We start from the raw sequence: 16,318 nt of genomic DNA on the forward strand, positions 1-16,318 counted from the left end.
GAGCCATTTAAAATGACATATTTGAATGTCAAATGATTTGTTCTGTTTGTCAATACAAGACAGGGTCTGTGGAGGCTTGGCCTATTAGTGGTAGATTTGGGGGAGAATTTGAGTTGGAATAGTGATAGATTTTTGGAGGGACCCTTTTCACTACAGCCAATCAGTGAGCAGCGTCCCTTCCCCCACACCGTAGGCAGTTCTGTTAATCACAACACTTCCCCTGCTTTCCTCAACAATGGAAAAGCCCACTGAACTAAAGCCTTGACATTTTTTACAATTAGGAAATAATATTTCATGTTTTACTCGTACCTCAGCCAGCATTGTGAATGGTTAGGAAATAATATGTCATGTTTTACTCGTACCTCAGCCAGCATTGTGAATGGTTAGGAAATAATATGTCATGTTTTACTCGTACCTCAGCCAGCATTGTGAATGGTTAGGAAATAATACGTCATGTTTTACTTGTACCTCAGCCAGCATTGTGAATGGTTAGGAAATAATATGTCATGTTTTACTCGTACATCAGCCAGCATTGTGAATGGTTAGGAAATAATATGTCATGTTTTACTAGTACCTCAGCCAGCATTGTGAATGGTGTCTAATGCAGTGACATACTAGACCATGGCAGTAAATCTAATACTTAGGTGTTTTTAGTCATGCATGAAAGGTCTGGGGTGGTTCTGTGGTTATAAGTTACTGACCTTGGAATACATTTCTGGCCATGCTGGCAGGGTCTGAATCAAACCCAATGTCCACCTGGTACACTGACAGGGTCTGAATCAAACCCAATGCCCACCTGGTACACTGACAGGGTCTGAATCAAACCCAATGTCCACCTGGTACACTGACAGGGTCTGAATCAAACCCAATGTCCACCTGGTACACTGACAGGGTCTGAATCAACCCAATGTCCACCTGGTACACTGACAGGGTCTGAATCAAACCAATGTCCACCTGGTACACTGGCAGGGTCTGAATCAAACCCAATGTCCACCTGGTACACTGGCAGGGTCTGAATCAACCCAATGTCCACCTGGTACACTGACAGGGTCTGAATCAAACCCAATGTCCACCTGGTACACTGGCAGGGCCTGAATCAAATCCAATGTCCACCTGGTACACTGGCAGGGTCTGAATCAACCCAATGTCCACCTGGTACACTGACAGGGTCTGAATCAAACCCAATGTCCACCTGGTACACTGGCAGGGTCTGAATCAACCCAATGTCCACCTGGTACACTGACAGGGTCTGAATCAAACCCAATGTCCACCTGGTACACTGGCAGGGTCTGAATCAAACCCAATGTCCACCTGGTACACTGGCAGGGTCTGAATCAAACCCAATGTCCACCTGGTACACTGACAGGGTCTGAATCAAACCCAATGTCCACCTGGTACACTGGCAGGGTCTGAATCAAACCCAATGTCCACCTGGTACACTGACAGGGTCTGAATCAACCCAATGTCCACCTGGTACACTGCCAGGGTCTGAATCAACCCAATGTCCACCTGGTACACTGACAGGGTCTGAATCAACCCAATGTCCACCTGGTACACTGGCAGGGTCTGAATCAACCCAATGTCCACCTGGTACACTGGCAGGGTCTGAATTAAACCCAATGTCCACCTGGTACACTGACAGGGTCTGAATCAAACCCAATGTCCACCTGGTACACTGACAGGGTCTGAATCAACCCAATGTCCACCTGGTACACTGACAGGGTCTGAATCAACCCAATGTCCACCTGGTACACTGGCAGGGTCTGAATCAACCCAATGTCCACCTGGTACACTGACAGGGTCTGAATCAACCCAATGTCCACCTGGTACACTGACAGGGTCTGAATCAACCCAATGTCCACCTGGTACACTGACAGGGTCTGAATCAACCCAATGTCCACCTGGTACACTGGCAGGGTCTGAATCAACCCAATGTCCACCTGGTACACTGACAGGGTCTGAATCAACCCAATGTCCACCTGGTACACTGACAGGGTCTGAATCAACCCAATGTCCACCTGGTACACTGACAGGGTCTGAATCAACCCAATGTCCACCTGGTACACTGACAGGGTCTGAATCAACCCAATGTCCACCTGGTACACTGACAGGGTCTGAATCAACCCAATGTCCACCTGGTACACTGGCAGGGTCTGAATCAACCCAATGTTAAGGGGAGGGTAGATTGGTCAAGAGGGTGATGATTATTGTTGTTCTACTGCCTGATTGTTATGCAACAACACTGTTTACAAAAGCTTTGTTAAATCAGCACAACAGTTTTCAGCTGTGCTAACATCATTGCAAAAGGGTTTTCTAATGATCAATTAGCCTTTTAAAATGATAAACTTGGATTAGCTAACACAACGTGGCATTGGAACACAGGAGTGATGGTTGCTGATAATGGACCTCTGTACGCCTATGTAGATATTCCATAAAACATTTGTCGTTTTCAGCTACAATAGTCATTTACAACATTAACAATGTCTACACTGTATTTTGGATGAATTTGGTGTTATTTTAATGGACAAAAAATGTGACTTTCTTTAAAAAACAAGGACATTTCTAAGTGACCCCAAACATTTGTTACACCATGTAGGAGCAGTATAGACCTAGTCTGTTCATTATATACATCTACATGATGTATTGTTACACCGTGTAGGAGCAGTATAGACCTAGTCTGTTCATTATATACATCTACATGATGTATTGTTACACCATGTAGCAGCAGTATAGACCTAGTCTGTTCATTATATACATCTACATGATGTATTGTTACACCATGTAGGAGCAGTATAGACCAAGTCTGTTCATTATATACATCTACATGATGTATTGTTACACCATGTAGGAGCAGTATAGACCTATTCTGTTCATTATATACATCTACATGATGTATTGTTACACCGTGTAGGAGCAGTATAGACCTAGTCTGTTCATTATATACATCTACATGATGTATTGTTACACCATGTAGCAGCAGTATAGACCTAGTCTGTTCATTATATACATCTACATGATGTATTGTTACACCATGTAGGAGCAGTATAGACCTAGTCTGTTCATTATATACATCTACATGATGATGTATTGTTACACCATGTAGCAGCAGTATAGACCTAGTCTGTTCATTATATACATCTACATGATGTATTGTTACACCATGTAGGAGCAGTATAGACCTAGTCTGTTCATTATATACATCTATATGATGTATTGTTACACCATGTAGGAGCAGTATAGACCTAGTCTGTTCATTATATACATCTACATGATGTATTGTTACACCATGTAGGAGCAGTATAGACCTAGTCTGTTCATTATATACATCTACATGATGTATTGTTACACCATGTAGGAGCAGTATAGACCTAGTCTGTTCATTATATACATCTATATGATGTATTGTTACACCATGTAGGAGCAGTATAGACCTAGTCTGTTCATTATATACATCTACATGATGTATTGTTACACCATGTAGGAGCAGTATAGACCTAGTCTGTTCATTATATACATCTACATGATGTATTGTTACACCACGTAGGAGCAGTATAGACCTAGTCTGTTCATTATATACATCTACATGATGTATTGTTACACCATGTAGGAGCAGTATAGACCTAGTCTGTTCATTATATACATCTACATGATGTATTGTTACACCATGTAGGAGCAGTATAGACCTAGTCTGTTCATTATATACATCTACATGATGTATTGTTACACCATGTAGGAGCAGTATAGACCTAGTCTGTTCATTATATACATCTACATGATGTATTGTTACACCATGTAGGAGCAGTATAGACCTAGTCTGTTCATTATATACATCTACATGATGTATTGTTAGTCCATGTAGGAGCAGTATAGACCTAGTCTGTTCATTATATACATCTACATGATGTATTGTTACACCATGTAGGAGCAGTATAGACCTACAGTAGCTAATTGCTAATTTAGATGTTGTTTGACTTAATGATGGTAGGTTTGGTCGATGTGTTGATGGTAGTTGTGGTAGGTAAGTTTGGTAGGTGTGGTAATGAAATATACAGTAGGAACATGGTGATGGTAGGTGTGGTAGTTGTGGTTTGTAGGTTTGGTGATGGTAGGATTGGTCGATGTGTTGATGGTAGTTGTGGTAGGTCGGTGTGGTAGGTGTGGTAGTTGTGGTAGGTAGGTGTGGTAGTTGTGGTAGATAGGGGTGGTAGTTGTGGTATGTAGGTGTGGTAGTTGTGGTAGGTAGGTTTGGTGATGGTAGGTTTGGTCGATGTGTTGATGGTAGTTGTGGTAGGTCGGTGTGGTAGGTGTGGTAGTTGTGGTAGGTAGGTGTGGTAGTTGTGGTAGATAGGGGTGGTAGTTGTGGTATGTAGGTGTGGTAGTTGTGGTAGGTAGGTTTGGTGATGGTTGGTTTTGTAGTTGTGGTGGGTGTGGTAGGTGTGGTGATGGTAGGTGTGGTAGTTGTGGTAGGTCGGTGTGGTAGGTGTGGTGATGGTAGATGTGGTAGTTGTGGTAGGTAGGTTGGTGTAGTAGTTGTGATAGGTAGGTGTGGTAGTTGTGGTAGTTGTGATAGGTAGGTGTGGTAGTTGTGGTAGATAGGGGTGGTAGTTGTGGTATGTAGGTGTGGTAGTTGTGGTAGATAGGGGTGGTAGTTGTGGTACATAGGTGTGGTAGTTGTGGTAGGTGTGGTGATTAGGCTTGGGCTGTATCCAGATTTTCATATTGTCATACCGTCCTTCTCTCATACCAGGATTTGAAGTACTACCAGCATAGCACATGAGGGGATGCTAAAAACACAAGAAAAGCCTATGGGCATCTATTTCCAGAATCCTAACAAATTAGCACAAACTGTTAGCAAATTCACATAGACGCTGTTAGCTAAATGCTAACAACTGAAAACGAACAAACTAATTGCAAAGCAGTGGAGGCTTCTGAGGGGAGGACAGCTCATAATAATTTCTGGAATGAAGTCAATTGAGTGGTATCAAACACATGGAAACCACATCTTTGATGGGTTGATACCACTCCATTGACTCCATTCCAACCATTATTATGAGCTGTCGTCTCCTCAGCAGCTTCCACTGTTGCAAAGAAAGGCAAATCCAGCTCATAAAGTTATGTCAGGGATAATCAACGAGGGACTATGTGTTCTATGGTAAATAATGAACACTGTGGAACTGACCTTCCATGGATTTGCATTATTTTCCAGAGAACCATAAAGCCCTGAGTTGATTATCCCTTTTATACCATGGCTATAATTTAACACATTTGCTGGTAGAAATGTGTTCATTTGCCGGTAGAAATGAGTTCAACATCCACTGAAGTAGCTAGCAAGTTTACTAGATAGCTACAATAGTTGCCTTGGTAACCAAACAAACATACTTGCTAGTTTAGATAACCAAACCATCAGTCCTAGCTTGCTATTCTAAAAACCTAATTCAACAATACCAATACTGTTTTCAATTTGACTTCATTTGTTATGTCCAAAAGTCCAAACATAATTGCAGTTGATTGAAGGCATGACGTCCCTGAACCAATAACAGTTGGTTGTATTCATGAAAGTCTTATGGGGTGGAAGATATTGATGTTTTTTTTAAGTATTTTTTATTTTAAGTGATTTATTTTACATTTTGTAGATTTTATAGAAGTAAAAAAAAAAGTGACTAATTGTATTGGAGAGAAGAGGTCTCTTTACAGTGTCAAATTTATTTTGATCTCTATGCAACGTAGTTGAGAAGGAATTGATATTTTTCATTTACAGGCAATTGTTTGCGTTGCAGTTTTAAGACGGTTCCATAAATATGCTGTGGTAAACATTTTTTATTCGCACTAATCAATCAGCACATTCAGGTATTTGTATGTCTCAATATAATAGTATTATTTATTTAAATCCATGTAAAATAATCTTTGTCTGAAAATAAAATCTGATCCTCAACTGCGTTTCCCTCCAGTCAGCAGACGGCGATGTGCGTCTTTCAGGCGATGCTGCAGCGTGACGTATAATCTAGTGGACGGTTCTTCATAAACAGCTCGTCAACCACCTCGGTAGCTTGCTAGACAACATAGCCGAAATATTCAACCTATTTATACGCTTTCGGTCTATATTAGCTACTGTGTTTTAGACACACTTCTGTCGTATCTACTTGTTAACCTATTTAATTTAATATTACGTTATTGTGTATTAGTCAGCTATAGTAGCTGGCTGGTTAAGTTAGCATTAGCCTAGTCGCTAATGATAGCTAGCTATCTAACATCCCCGACCATGAGCTCCCTAAACTACTCCCCTCCTGTTAAAGAAGAGGACGTCTGCTGGACGGAGAAAGAAGCTCTGGGGCTGAACATTGTCGTGAAAGAGGAGAAGGAAGAGGAGGATGTTACAGTAAAACAAGAAGTAGAGGGTGAGGCTGTTACAGTGAAAGATGAAGAGAAAGACGTTTCAGTTAAACAAGAGGAAGAAGAGGATGATGCTGTTTTTGGAGTGAAGAAGGAAGGAGAGATTACTGTCACATTGAAAGATGAAGATGAAGAAGAGGAGATAGGAGATCTGATTAACACCAGTAAGTACCACCTTCAATTCGTTTTTAACTTTGGATATTCGGAGTTGGCTCGTCAATACCTCTTCAACGGAGGGATCTGGGATGATGACTGATATGTCTAGAATCAGACGACGTAGAGACAAGCTACCCCTTGTTTTCTCCGTTCCGTTTCCAAAAAGTGACTTAACATATATATTTGAGGAGGGTCTATCTACTGACCGCAGACTGGGGGGCCACGGCATGTAGTGATTTTAATGTAGTGATGTTTTACTACACACCGTGACCCCCAATAGAGCCATGTGAGAGTTGGGTTGGCTACACCAAAGATTATGGATATACTGACAAGATGTCTCTCCGTCCTGACAAGGGGAGTCGTTGTCCACAAAGCTGCACTGTGGGTTGTCTATCTCCCGCCTATCCTGTCTTTGGATTGGTGGATACATCTTATTATTGTAATCTATTGTTTATATTCTATGAGGGTTGTTGTCGTCAACCGCCTGTATTCAATGGAGAGAGATGCTAAGCTACTAGCATGAATATGCATAGCGATCTGAAGACAACTCCTATAGTGTTTTTATCAAAGTTGTCGGTATGTCACGTGTCCACGTAACAACTTAATCACTACGAAACTTCTGTTAGAGCAAGTAAACCTCACGTAGCAAATAAGCCATTCATTTTGTTGTTGACCAAATTCAACACTTTCCACATTGGGTTGATAATTGTTTCCACTTGGATACAACCTACTGTAACCTACTGGCATGACCTAGAGAGATACAACCTACTGGCATGACCTAGAGAGATACAACCTACTGTAGCCTACTGGCATGACCTAGAGAGATACAACCTACTGTAACCTACTGGCATGACCTAGAGAGATACAACCTACTGTAACCTACTGGCATGACCTAGAGAGATACTACCTACTGGCATGACCTAGAGAGATACAACCTACTGTAGCCTCCTGGCATGACCTAGAGAGTTACAACCTACTGTAACCTACTGCCATGACCTAGAGAGATACAACCTACTGTAGCCTACTGCCATGACCTAGAGAGATACAACCTACTGTAACCTACTGGCATGACCTAGAGAGATACAACCTACTGTAACCTACTGGCATGACCTAGAGTGTTACAACCTACTGTAACCTACTGGCATGACCTAGAGAGTTACAACCTACTGTAACCTACTGGCATGACCTAGAGAGTTACAACCTACTGTAACCTACTGGAATGACCTAGAGAGTTACAACCTACTGTAGCCTACTGGCATGACCTAGAGAGATACAACCTACTGTAACCTACTGGCATGACCTAGAGAGTTACAACCTACTGTAACCTACTGGCATGACCTAGAGAGATACAACCTACTGTAACCTACTGGCATGACCTAGAGAGTTACAACCTACTGTAACCTACTGGCATGATCTAGAGAGATACAACCTACTGTAACCTACTGGCATGACCTAGAGAGATACAACCTACTGTAACCTACTGGCATGACCTAGAGAGTTACAACCTACTGTAACCTACTGGCATGACCTAGAGAGTTACAACCTACTGTAACCTACTGGCATGATCTAGAGAGATACAACCTACTGTAACCTACTGGCATGACCTAGAGAGTTACAACCTACTGTAACCTACTGGCATGACCTAGAGAGATTCAACCTACTGTAACCTACTGGCATGACCTAGAGAGATACAACCTACTGTAACCTACTGGCATGACCTAGAGAGATACAACCTACTGGCATGACCTAGGGAGTTACAACCTACTGTAACCTACTGGCATGACCTAGAGAGTTACAACCTACTGTAACCTACTGGCATGACCTAGAGAGATACAACCTACTGTAGCCTACTGGCATGACCTAGAGATATATATATATATATATATATATATATATATATATATATATATATATATATATATATATATATATATATATACAAGCATTTCTAAACTTTTTTTCTCACTTTTATGGGGTATTGTGATGTCTTTATGAGGTATTGTCTGAAAATTGATAATTGAAAAAAAAATCTATTTCATAATAAAAATGTGTAAAAAGGGAAGGGGTCTGAATGCATGTATGTTGTATGTTCTAGGGCAGATTTAAAAAAAAAAATTTATTTTCTTTCTACCAATTGATTGGTTGAAATGTTATGACGTGTATTTGTTCATATAGACACACCCCATGTGTTTAATAAAATCAACTGTATGTGCAGAACTTGAATTGAACTGATGCTTCAAGCGTTTGATTAAATAATTAACACACACAAATGACTTGAGGAAGCCAGAGGTCAATATAACCAGAAGAAAATAACCAATTCCCCACCTGCTGCTGGCCTTCGTTAATTCTGACGTAATGCTCCTGGAGTTTCCGGTAAAATAGGCAAACTTTTTCCATTTCCGTTTGAAGTGCCAATTTATCTTACCATTTCTACCGATCTGCTTGCCAGTTATGAACGAGTTACAACACCTGTTTGGCTCCTCCACTTCCTGGGTCGGTGAAGTGAGGTATTACATTTAAGGATTAAATCATTTAAGGAATATATCCAAGTCTCACGCTCATCACCTGTGGAATGCGGGGCTTCCAGCGAGGTGTGGATTTAACCTGTTAGGGCTGGGGGGCAGTATTTAAACGGCCGGATAAAAAACTTACCCGATTTAATCTGGTTACTAATCCTACCCAGTAACTAGAATATGCATATACTTATTATATATGGATATAAAACACCCTAAAGTTTCTAAAACTGTTTGAATGGTGTCTGTGAGTATAACAGAACTCATATGGCAGGCCAAAACCTGTGAGATTCCTTTACAGGAAGTGGCCTGTCTGACCATTTATTGGCTTTCTTTGACATCTCTTCCCAAAACAACTCTGCGGTAACGTGACACTTCCCACGGCTCCAATGGGCTCTCAGAGCCCGGGAAAAACCTGAATGACGTAATTCAAAGCCCTGGCTGAAACACACGAGCGCTTTTGCTAAGTGGTCTATCAGAGGACAAAGGGCTTAGGCTCGTGCACTGGCCTCCCCGTCTTTCTGTTTTTCCCTCTATTTACCGAAACGTAGATTCCCGGTCGGAATATTATCGCTTTTTTACGAGATAAATTGCATAAAAATTTATTTTAAACAGCGGTTGACATGCTTCGAAGTACGGTAATGAAATATTTAGAATTTTTTTGTCACGAAATGCGCCATGCGCACGACCCGTATTTACCATTTCGGATAGTGTCTAGAACGCACGAACAAAACGCCGCTGTTTGGATATAACGATGGATTATTTGGGACCAAACCTATATTTGTTATTGAAGTAGAAGTCCTGGGAGTGCATTCTGATGAAGAACAGGAAAGGTAATAACATTTTTCTTATAGTAAATCTGATTTTGGTGAAGGCTAAACTTGCCGGGTGTCTAAATAGCTAGCCCGTGATGGCTGGGCTATGTACTTAGAATATTGCAAAATGTGCTTTCACCAAAAAGCTATTTTCAAATCGGACATATCGAGTGCATAGAGGAGTTCTGTATCTATAATTCTTAAAATAATTGTTATGCTTTTTGTAAACGTTTATCGTGAGTAATTTAGTAAATTGTTAGTAAATTCCCCGGAAGTTTGCGGGGGGTATGCTAGTTCTGAACGTCACATGCTAATGTAAAAAGCTGTTTTTTGATATATATATGAACTTGATTGAACAAAACATGCATGTATTGTATAACATAATGTCCTAGGTGTGTCATCTGATGAAGATCATCAAAGGTTAGTGCTGCATTTAGCTGTCTTCTGGGTTTTTGTGACATTATATGCTAGCTTGAAAAATGGGTGTCTGATTATTTCTGGCTGGGTACTCTGCTGACATAATCTAATGTTTTGCTTTCGTTGTAAAGACTTTTTGAAATCGGACAGTGTGGTTAGATTAACGAGAGTCTTGTCTTTAAAATGCTGTAAAATAGTCATATGTTTGAGAAATTGAAGTAATAGCATTTCTAAGGTATTTGAAAATCGCGCCACAGGATTCAACTGGCTGTTACGTAGGTGGGACGATTTGGTGCCACCTAGCCCATGGGCCTCAGAGCTTGGACTCGAACCCAGAATCTCTAATGGCACAGCTTAGGCCACTTGCTCACCATTTTTGCTCCAGGCAGATATACTACATACATAACTAGCAGTTTCTGCATTAGCAGGGAGGTGTTTCTGCAATCAAATTGTGTGCGCATCGCCCTTGTCGCAATATTAGGAAACACAGAAAGGTGCCTATATTTGAGAACAAAAGTCGCCTGGCACACTGCTTAGGAGTTCAACACCTTTTACTTATTTCTAGTTACTACTAATGTGAAAACAAGACTAAATATGACTATTGTTGCTCACTTGACTGTCTTAAGACAATTGTCAAGTAATTTTAACATTCATTACAGACGTCAATTGTTGTACAGTATCATGGCTACGCTGTTGGCATCACCTTTTTCAGTGGATTTCTGCTGTTGTGAGCCTTTAACTATCTGTCTGACTTGTTCACACAGGAGAGAGACGTGACTATCATGGATCCTCTGGGGAGCCTCAACATCATGATGCTAACGAGTCAGAGAAGAGCCTGTCCAGATTCTATCACCTCAAGAAACACCAGCAGAGACCCACAGGGAAGAAATCTATCTGCTGCTCTGACTGTGGAAAACATTGCAAATCTTCATCAGAACTTAAAATACACCAGCGAACACACACAGGAGCGAAATCTCACCACTGTTTTGATTGTGGGAAGAGTTACTTAAGATTAAAAGCACTAAAAGTACACCTGAGAATTCACACTGGAGAGAAACCTTACAGCTGTGATCAATGTGGGAAGAGTTTTACTACATCTTTCTCTCTGACTCTACACCAGAGAATACACACAGGAGAGAAACCGTACAGCTGTACTGAATGTGGGAAGAGTTTTACTCAGTCAAGCAACCTGTTATCACACCAGAGGATACACACAGGAGAGAAATCTTTTAGTTGTAATCAATGTGTGAAAAGTTTTATTTCATCTTGCCATCTGACTAGACACCAGCGAGTACACACAGGAGAGAAACCTTATAGCTGTAATCAATGTGGGAAGAGTTTTACTTGGCCAGACAGCCTGATATTACACCAGAGAACACACACAGAAGAGAAACAATATAGCTGTGATCAATGTGGGAAGAGTTTTGCTGCATCTGGCTCTCTGACTCTACACCAGAGAACACACACAGGAGATAAACCTTATAGTTGTGGTCAATGTGGGAAGAGTTTTACTACATTTGGCTCTCTGACTCGACACCAGAGAAGACACACAGGAGAGAAACCTTATAGCTGTGGTCAATGTGGGAAGAGTTTTACTACATCTGGCTATCTTACTCTACACCAAAGAACACACACAGGAGAGAAACCTTATAGTTGTGATCAATGTGGGAAGAGTTTTACTACATCTGGCTCTCTGACTCGACACCAGAGAAGACACACAGGAGAGAAACCTTATAGCTGTGGTCAATGTGGGAAGAGTTTTACAACATCTGGCTGTCTCTCCAGATCAAAACACCTCAAGAAACACCTGCAGAGATCCACAGGGAAGAGATCTCACTGCTGCTCTGACTGTGGGAAGAGATTCACCTCTTCGTCAGGCATTAAAATTCATCAGAGAACCCACACAGGAGAGAAACCTTTTAGCTGTACTCAATGTGGGAAGAGTTTTACTTCATCTTTCTCTCTGACTCTACACCAGAGAATACACACAGGAGAGAAACCTTTCAGCTGTGATCAATGTGGGAAGAGTTTTGCTGCATCCTGCTCTCTGACTCGACACCAGAGAAGACACGCAGGAGATAAACCTTATAGCTGTGGTCAATGTGGGAAGAGTTTTACTACATCTGGCTGTCTGACTCGACACCAGAGAACACACACAGGAGAGAAACCTTATAGCTGTGATCAGTGTGACAAGAGATTCTCCGGTAAAAGACATCTGATCAAACATCAGAAAATACATGAATGAGTTGTTTCATGATATCAATGATATAATGTCACAATGTAGAATGTTTTAACATTGTAGTAGGAGTATTTTAATGATGTCACAATGTAGAACCCTAAACGTTTGTTCCCTGTTCTATTGATTTCAGCATGATATGGATATTAGCCTCAGGGGGAAAATCCAGGCTCTGTAATGGAAGAGTTACTATTTATGAGATTTAATAAAAAGTGACTAACAAAAAAAGAGCTGTGTTACACTTACCATGTTGGTGACCCACTTGAATCAAAATGCAACACTTCAAAATGTAGCTAGCTGTTTTCTACAAATTGTCCTCTGACCAGGGATGTACACATTATTCCCAGATTCCGTGTGGTTTTTGAGCTGTTAGTTTTAACAGGATGTGCAACCTCATCTCCCTCCTCTTGCACAAATGATTTTAGCATGATATCGATGAGTGATGACAAATAAGTGTTGTGTTCCTTTGTTTAGTGACCCCTAAATTTAAATGTATCACTCCAAAATGTAGCTGACTGTCTTCTGCAGGTTGTCCTCTAATGAGGTAAAATATATCTCCCATTTCCATGTGTTTTTTTAGTTGTGTTAGTTTCAACAGCACGTACAACCTGATTTCCCCCCTAAAGGATATCAGTGATTTATTGCTACTTGTCAAAACACGTTTTATTATTCCATGCCTCACCATTAAGGGAATTATTGCCAATACATATTAACAAAGGGGTGTACATTTGGTTTTGAAATTTACAATTTATGTAACATTTAGTAATCATAATTATTTATGCAACCAGCTGACCATTTTTTGGTACAATTATATTGACATTGTTGCCCTGTTTTTAGAATATCTGGGTTCATTCTCAGATGTGCCAACCCAAATGTACTGGAGCATGACATTGGGGACTGGGCCCCGATCCAACAACATGCCTATCTAGTGAACCCTGAAAAGAGAGAGAAGCTCTGCAGTGAGGTGGAAAGTTACTATGGATAATGCAGGAGTTTCCTCTTGAAATCAGACATGTCAGTGGTGAGGACAACTTGGTTGCTGATTGTCTCAAGGGTGGGCAGTTAAAAAGTTGAGTGTTTTGTGTTTAGCCAGTGCATTGCCATGGATCACAATTTATTATGACTGCATGTTTTTCCGTATTGGAGATGAGTTTTGTTTGGGCTCGTTCCAAGGGGACGAGAGTTCTAGAAGCTAGTGAGTTTTAGGAAGATGAGAGTTCTAGAAGCTAGTGAGTTTTAGGAAGACAAGAGTTCTAGAAGCTAGTGAGTTTTAGGAAGACAAGAGTTCTAGAAGCTAGTGAGTTTTAGGAAGACGAGAGTTCTAGAAACTAGTGAGTTTTAGGAAGACGAGAGTTCTAGAAGCTAGTGAGTTTTAGGAAGGATTCTATGGAAAGAAAAAGGACAAAAGATACTATTGTATATTATTATTTAGAAATACGTGTTTTTTTTCTTCTTTTTAATTGTTGACAGCCAGTAGACACCATGTTTATATTGGTGAAGGTGAAGCATTGTAGTTGATTTTAATATGAAATGGAAGTTGTTTTCTGTTGGTGGTGAGCAAACTTTTCCAACAAAAATATAGGATATATTTGTTGTCTTAAGGTGTTACAGGCTTTGGTTTTTCCATTTATGTTTTGAGGTTGGACTTTACGTCTAGCTCGTTAGCACGTCTAGCTCGTTAGTACGTCTAGCTCGTTAGCACGTCTAGCTCGTTAGCACGTCTCGCTCGTTAGCACGTCTAGCTCGTTAGTACGTCTAGCTCGTTGGGCGCACTGATTGGTGTCACCTCGTTAGTCAGTATGTGTTACACCTGTGCTGGCTTGTCCATCTCGTTAGTGGGAAGGTGTTTCACCTGAGCTGGTCCAGGTTCTATTTAAGAGTGTCTGGCCCAGTGCTCCAGTTGTCTTGATACATGTGGAGAGTCAACACCTTTAGTTGCTCCACCTTTTTGGTTTACTTCCTGTCTTTAAGTTTGGTGTGGGTTTTTCTTTTGTTTTCCTCTTCTTGGGCAGATTTAGTGGGTCTCATGGTGGGTGTCTTTTATGTCCCAGTTGTTGTTACTAGTCAACTTCCAGTGGACACACCCATAGTGTCTTTCAGAGCCCCTTCTAAAAAACAAGTTATATTTTGGGTTGGATATTGCATCCAATTAATATTTTAATCAATGACATTTCTTTAGGGTTTATTAGTCTTTCAGTTGTTAATCTTCTGTTTTTTATCCTCTTATGTTTGTTTACTAAATATTTCTGTTTATTTTCATAGTTTTTTCCTGTGAAGCCATTGTGTTGCATCCATGTCTGACATGTGCTGTATAAATAAAGCTTGATTTGATTTGAACATATTGCAAAACAAATGAACCCAATGACTGATCTATCAACAGACTCTTGCTAAACCAATGAACAAATATGTGCAAAAGCAACACATCTTTATCCATCTTAGTATGAAAAACAGTATAAAGTCAGTACATCTCCCACTATGTCAAAATAGTGCTGGTATGTAAGTTTTGTATCACTTTTCAACCAACCCAGTGCATTTGTTGAAGATAAATGTTTAATTCAACAATATGTCAAAGGATTCAACTACTTCAAACCGAAACAAACAAATGGATCAACCAGATCAATCCCACTTTTCCAGCCTGCTGAAGGCGTGGTGGAGTGGTAAACACCATCCCCGGCTCTACCAGGGGCTTGAGGTGGTCTCCCACAGCTCTGCTTATGTCATGTTCTGTGGCCTTGCTGTTCCATTTCTTGACTGCCCCTGTAACACAGAAACACATTTAGTCATATTATATAAAACACTCAAAGTAATGGATATGGAGCATCTATGGCCTCAGTTACACCTGGCACCAACATGTGACTTCTGTCATCTGATCTCTCCAAGCTGCATTAGGTTCAGATCTACCAGGATGAGCCTTTGACACAGTCAGGCCACTGAATATGCATCAGCAATGTAAAGAGATGGGGTGAATGAGGGGAAAAGTACATTTGACACAAATTACCTTCATAACAAATCAAATGTTGTTGGTCACATACAGGTGTTCAGCAGATGTTATTGCAGGTGTAGTGAAATGCTTGTCCTTCTAGTTCCCACAGTGCAGTAATATCTAACAAGTGATGTTTCTATATGATAACAATAGAGTAATATATTTAACGCCCCTCCCTCTGTCTGCCGTATTCTCTCTGCTCTTGGTTCCTTATTAGGATGCCGGTGGGCGGAGCTGGGAGGGTCGTCAGCTAAATGGGAAGCACCTGGGCCCGGGTGTGTCCCAGGATAAATAGACCTCTTCCACAGTCATGAAGGGAGACTCTCTCCATGCAGACACCTTGTTGATTTTGGTTGTGTTATCTAATAAATATATATTTTTGATACTCCTTGTCTCCACATTGTCTCCCTTTTGTTGCGAACTCAGAGCTGGTTCGTAATGGAATATATAAATATATGGATAAACAATGTCAGAGCAGCATAGACTGAGATACAGTTTATACATATGAGATGAGAAATGATATGTAAACATTATTAAAGTGACTAGTGTTCCATTTATTAAAGTGGCCAATGATGTCAAGTCTATATGTAGGCTGCAGACTCTCTGTGCTATTTAACAGTCTGATGGCCTTGAGATAGAAGCTGTTTTTCTGTCTTTCGGTCTCAGCTTTGATGCACCTGTACTGATCTCGCCTTCTGAATGATAGCAGGGTGAACAGGCAGTGGCTCGGGTAATAACAAAGAACATGTATGTATGCCTGGGGGGAAATTCACTTTCATACAGCAATACCAGTGGACAATTTGCACTA

At 40.8% G+C, this 16,318-nt stretch overlaps 1 protein-coding gene across 1 annotated transcript; it reads left to right on the plus strand.

The window, feature by feature from the left end:
* Positions 1-6,017: 6,017 nt before the first annotated feature.
* On the plus strand, positions 6,018-12,593 carry LOC145877340 (uncharacterized). The gene is made up of 2 exons (XM_082972656.1): positions 6,018-6,554; positions 11,056-12,593. Exons 1-2 carry the CDS (start codon positions 6,230-6,232, stop codon positions 12,534-12,536), a joined length of 1,806 nt encoding a protein of 601 aa, XP_082828782.1. The 5' UTR covers positions 6,018-6,229; the 3' UTR covers positions 12,537-12,593.
* The last annotated feature ends 3,725 nt before the right edge of the window (positions 12,594-16,318 follow it).

This window comes from Salmo salar, unplaced genomic scaffold, assembly GCF_965601325.2.
Source record: "Salmo salar unplaced genomic scaffold, fSalSal1 ptg000917l, whole genome shotgun sequence".
Taxonomy (NCBI): Eukaryota; Metazoa; Chordata; class Actinopteri; order Salmoniformes; family Salmonidae; genus Salmo; species Salmo salar.

Bases quoted from the DNA above. Each gene is read 5' to 3' on its own strand.
- LOC145877340 (XM_082972656.1), top strand. From the start codon at position 6,230: ATGATAGCTAGCTATCTAACATCCCCGACCATGAGCTCCCTAAACTAC. The intron at 6,555-11,055 runs GTAAGTACCACC...TTGTTCACACAG, and splicing joins AGGAGATCTGATTAACACCA to GAGAGAGACGTGACTATCAT.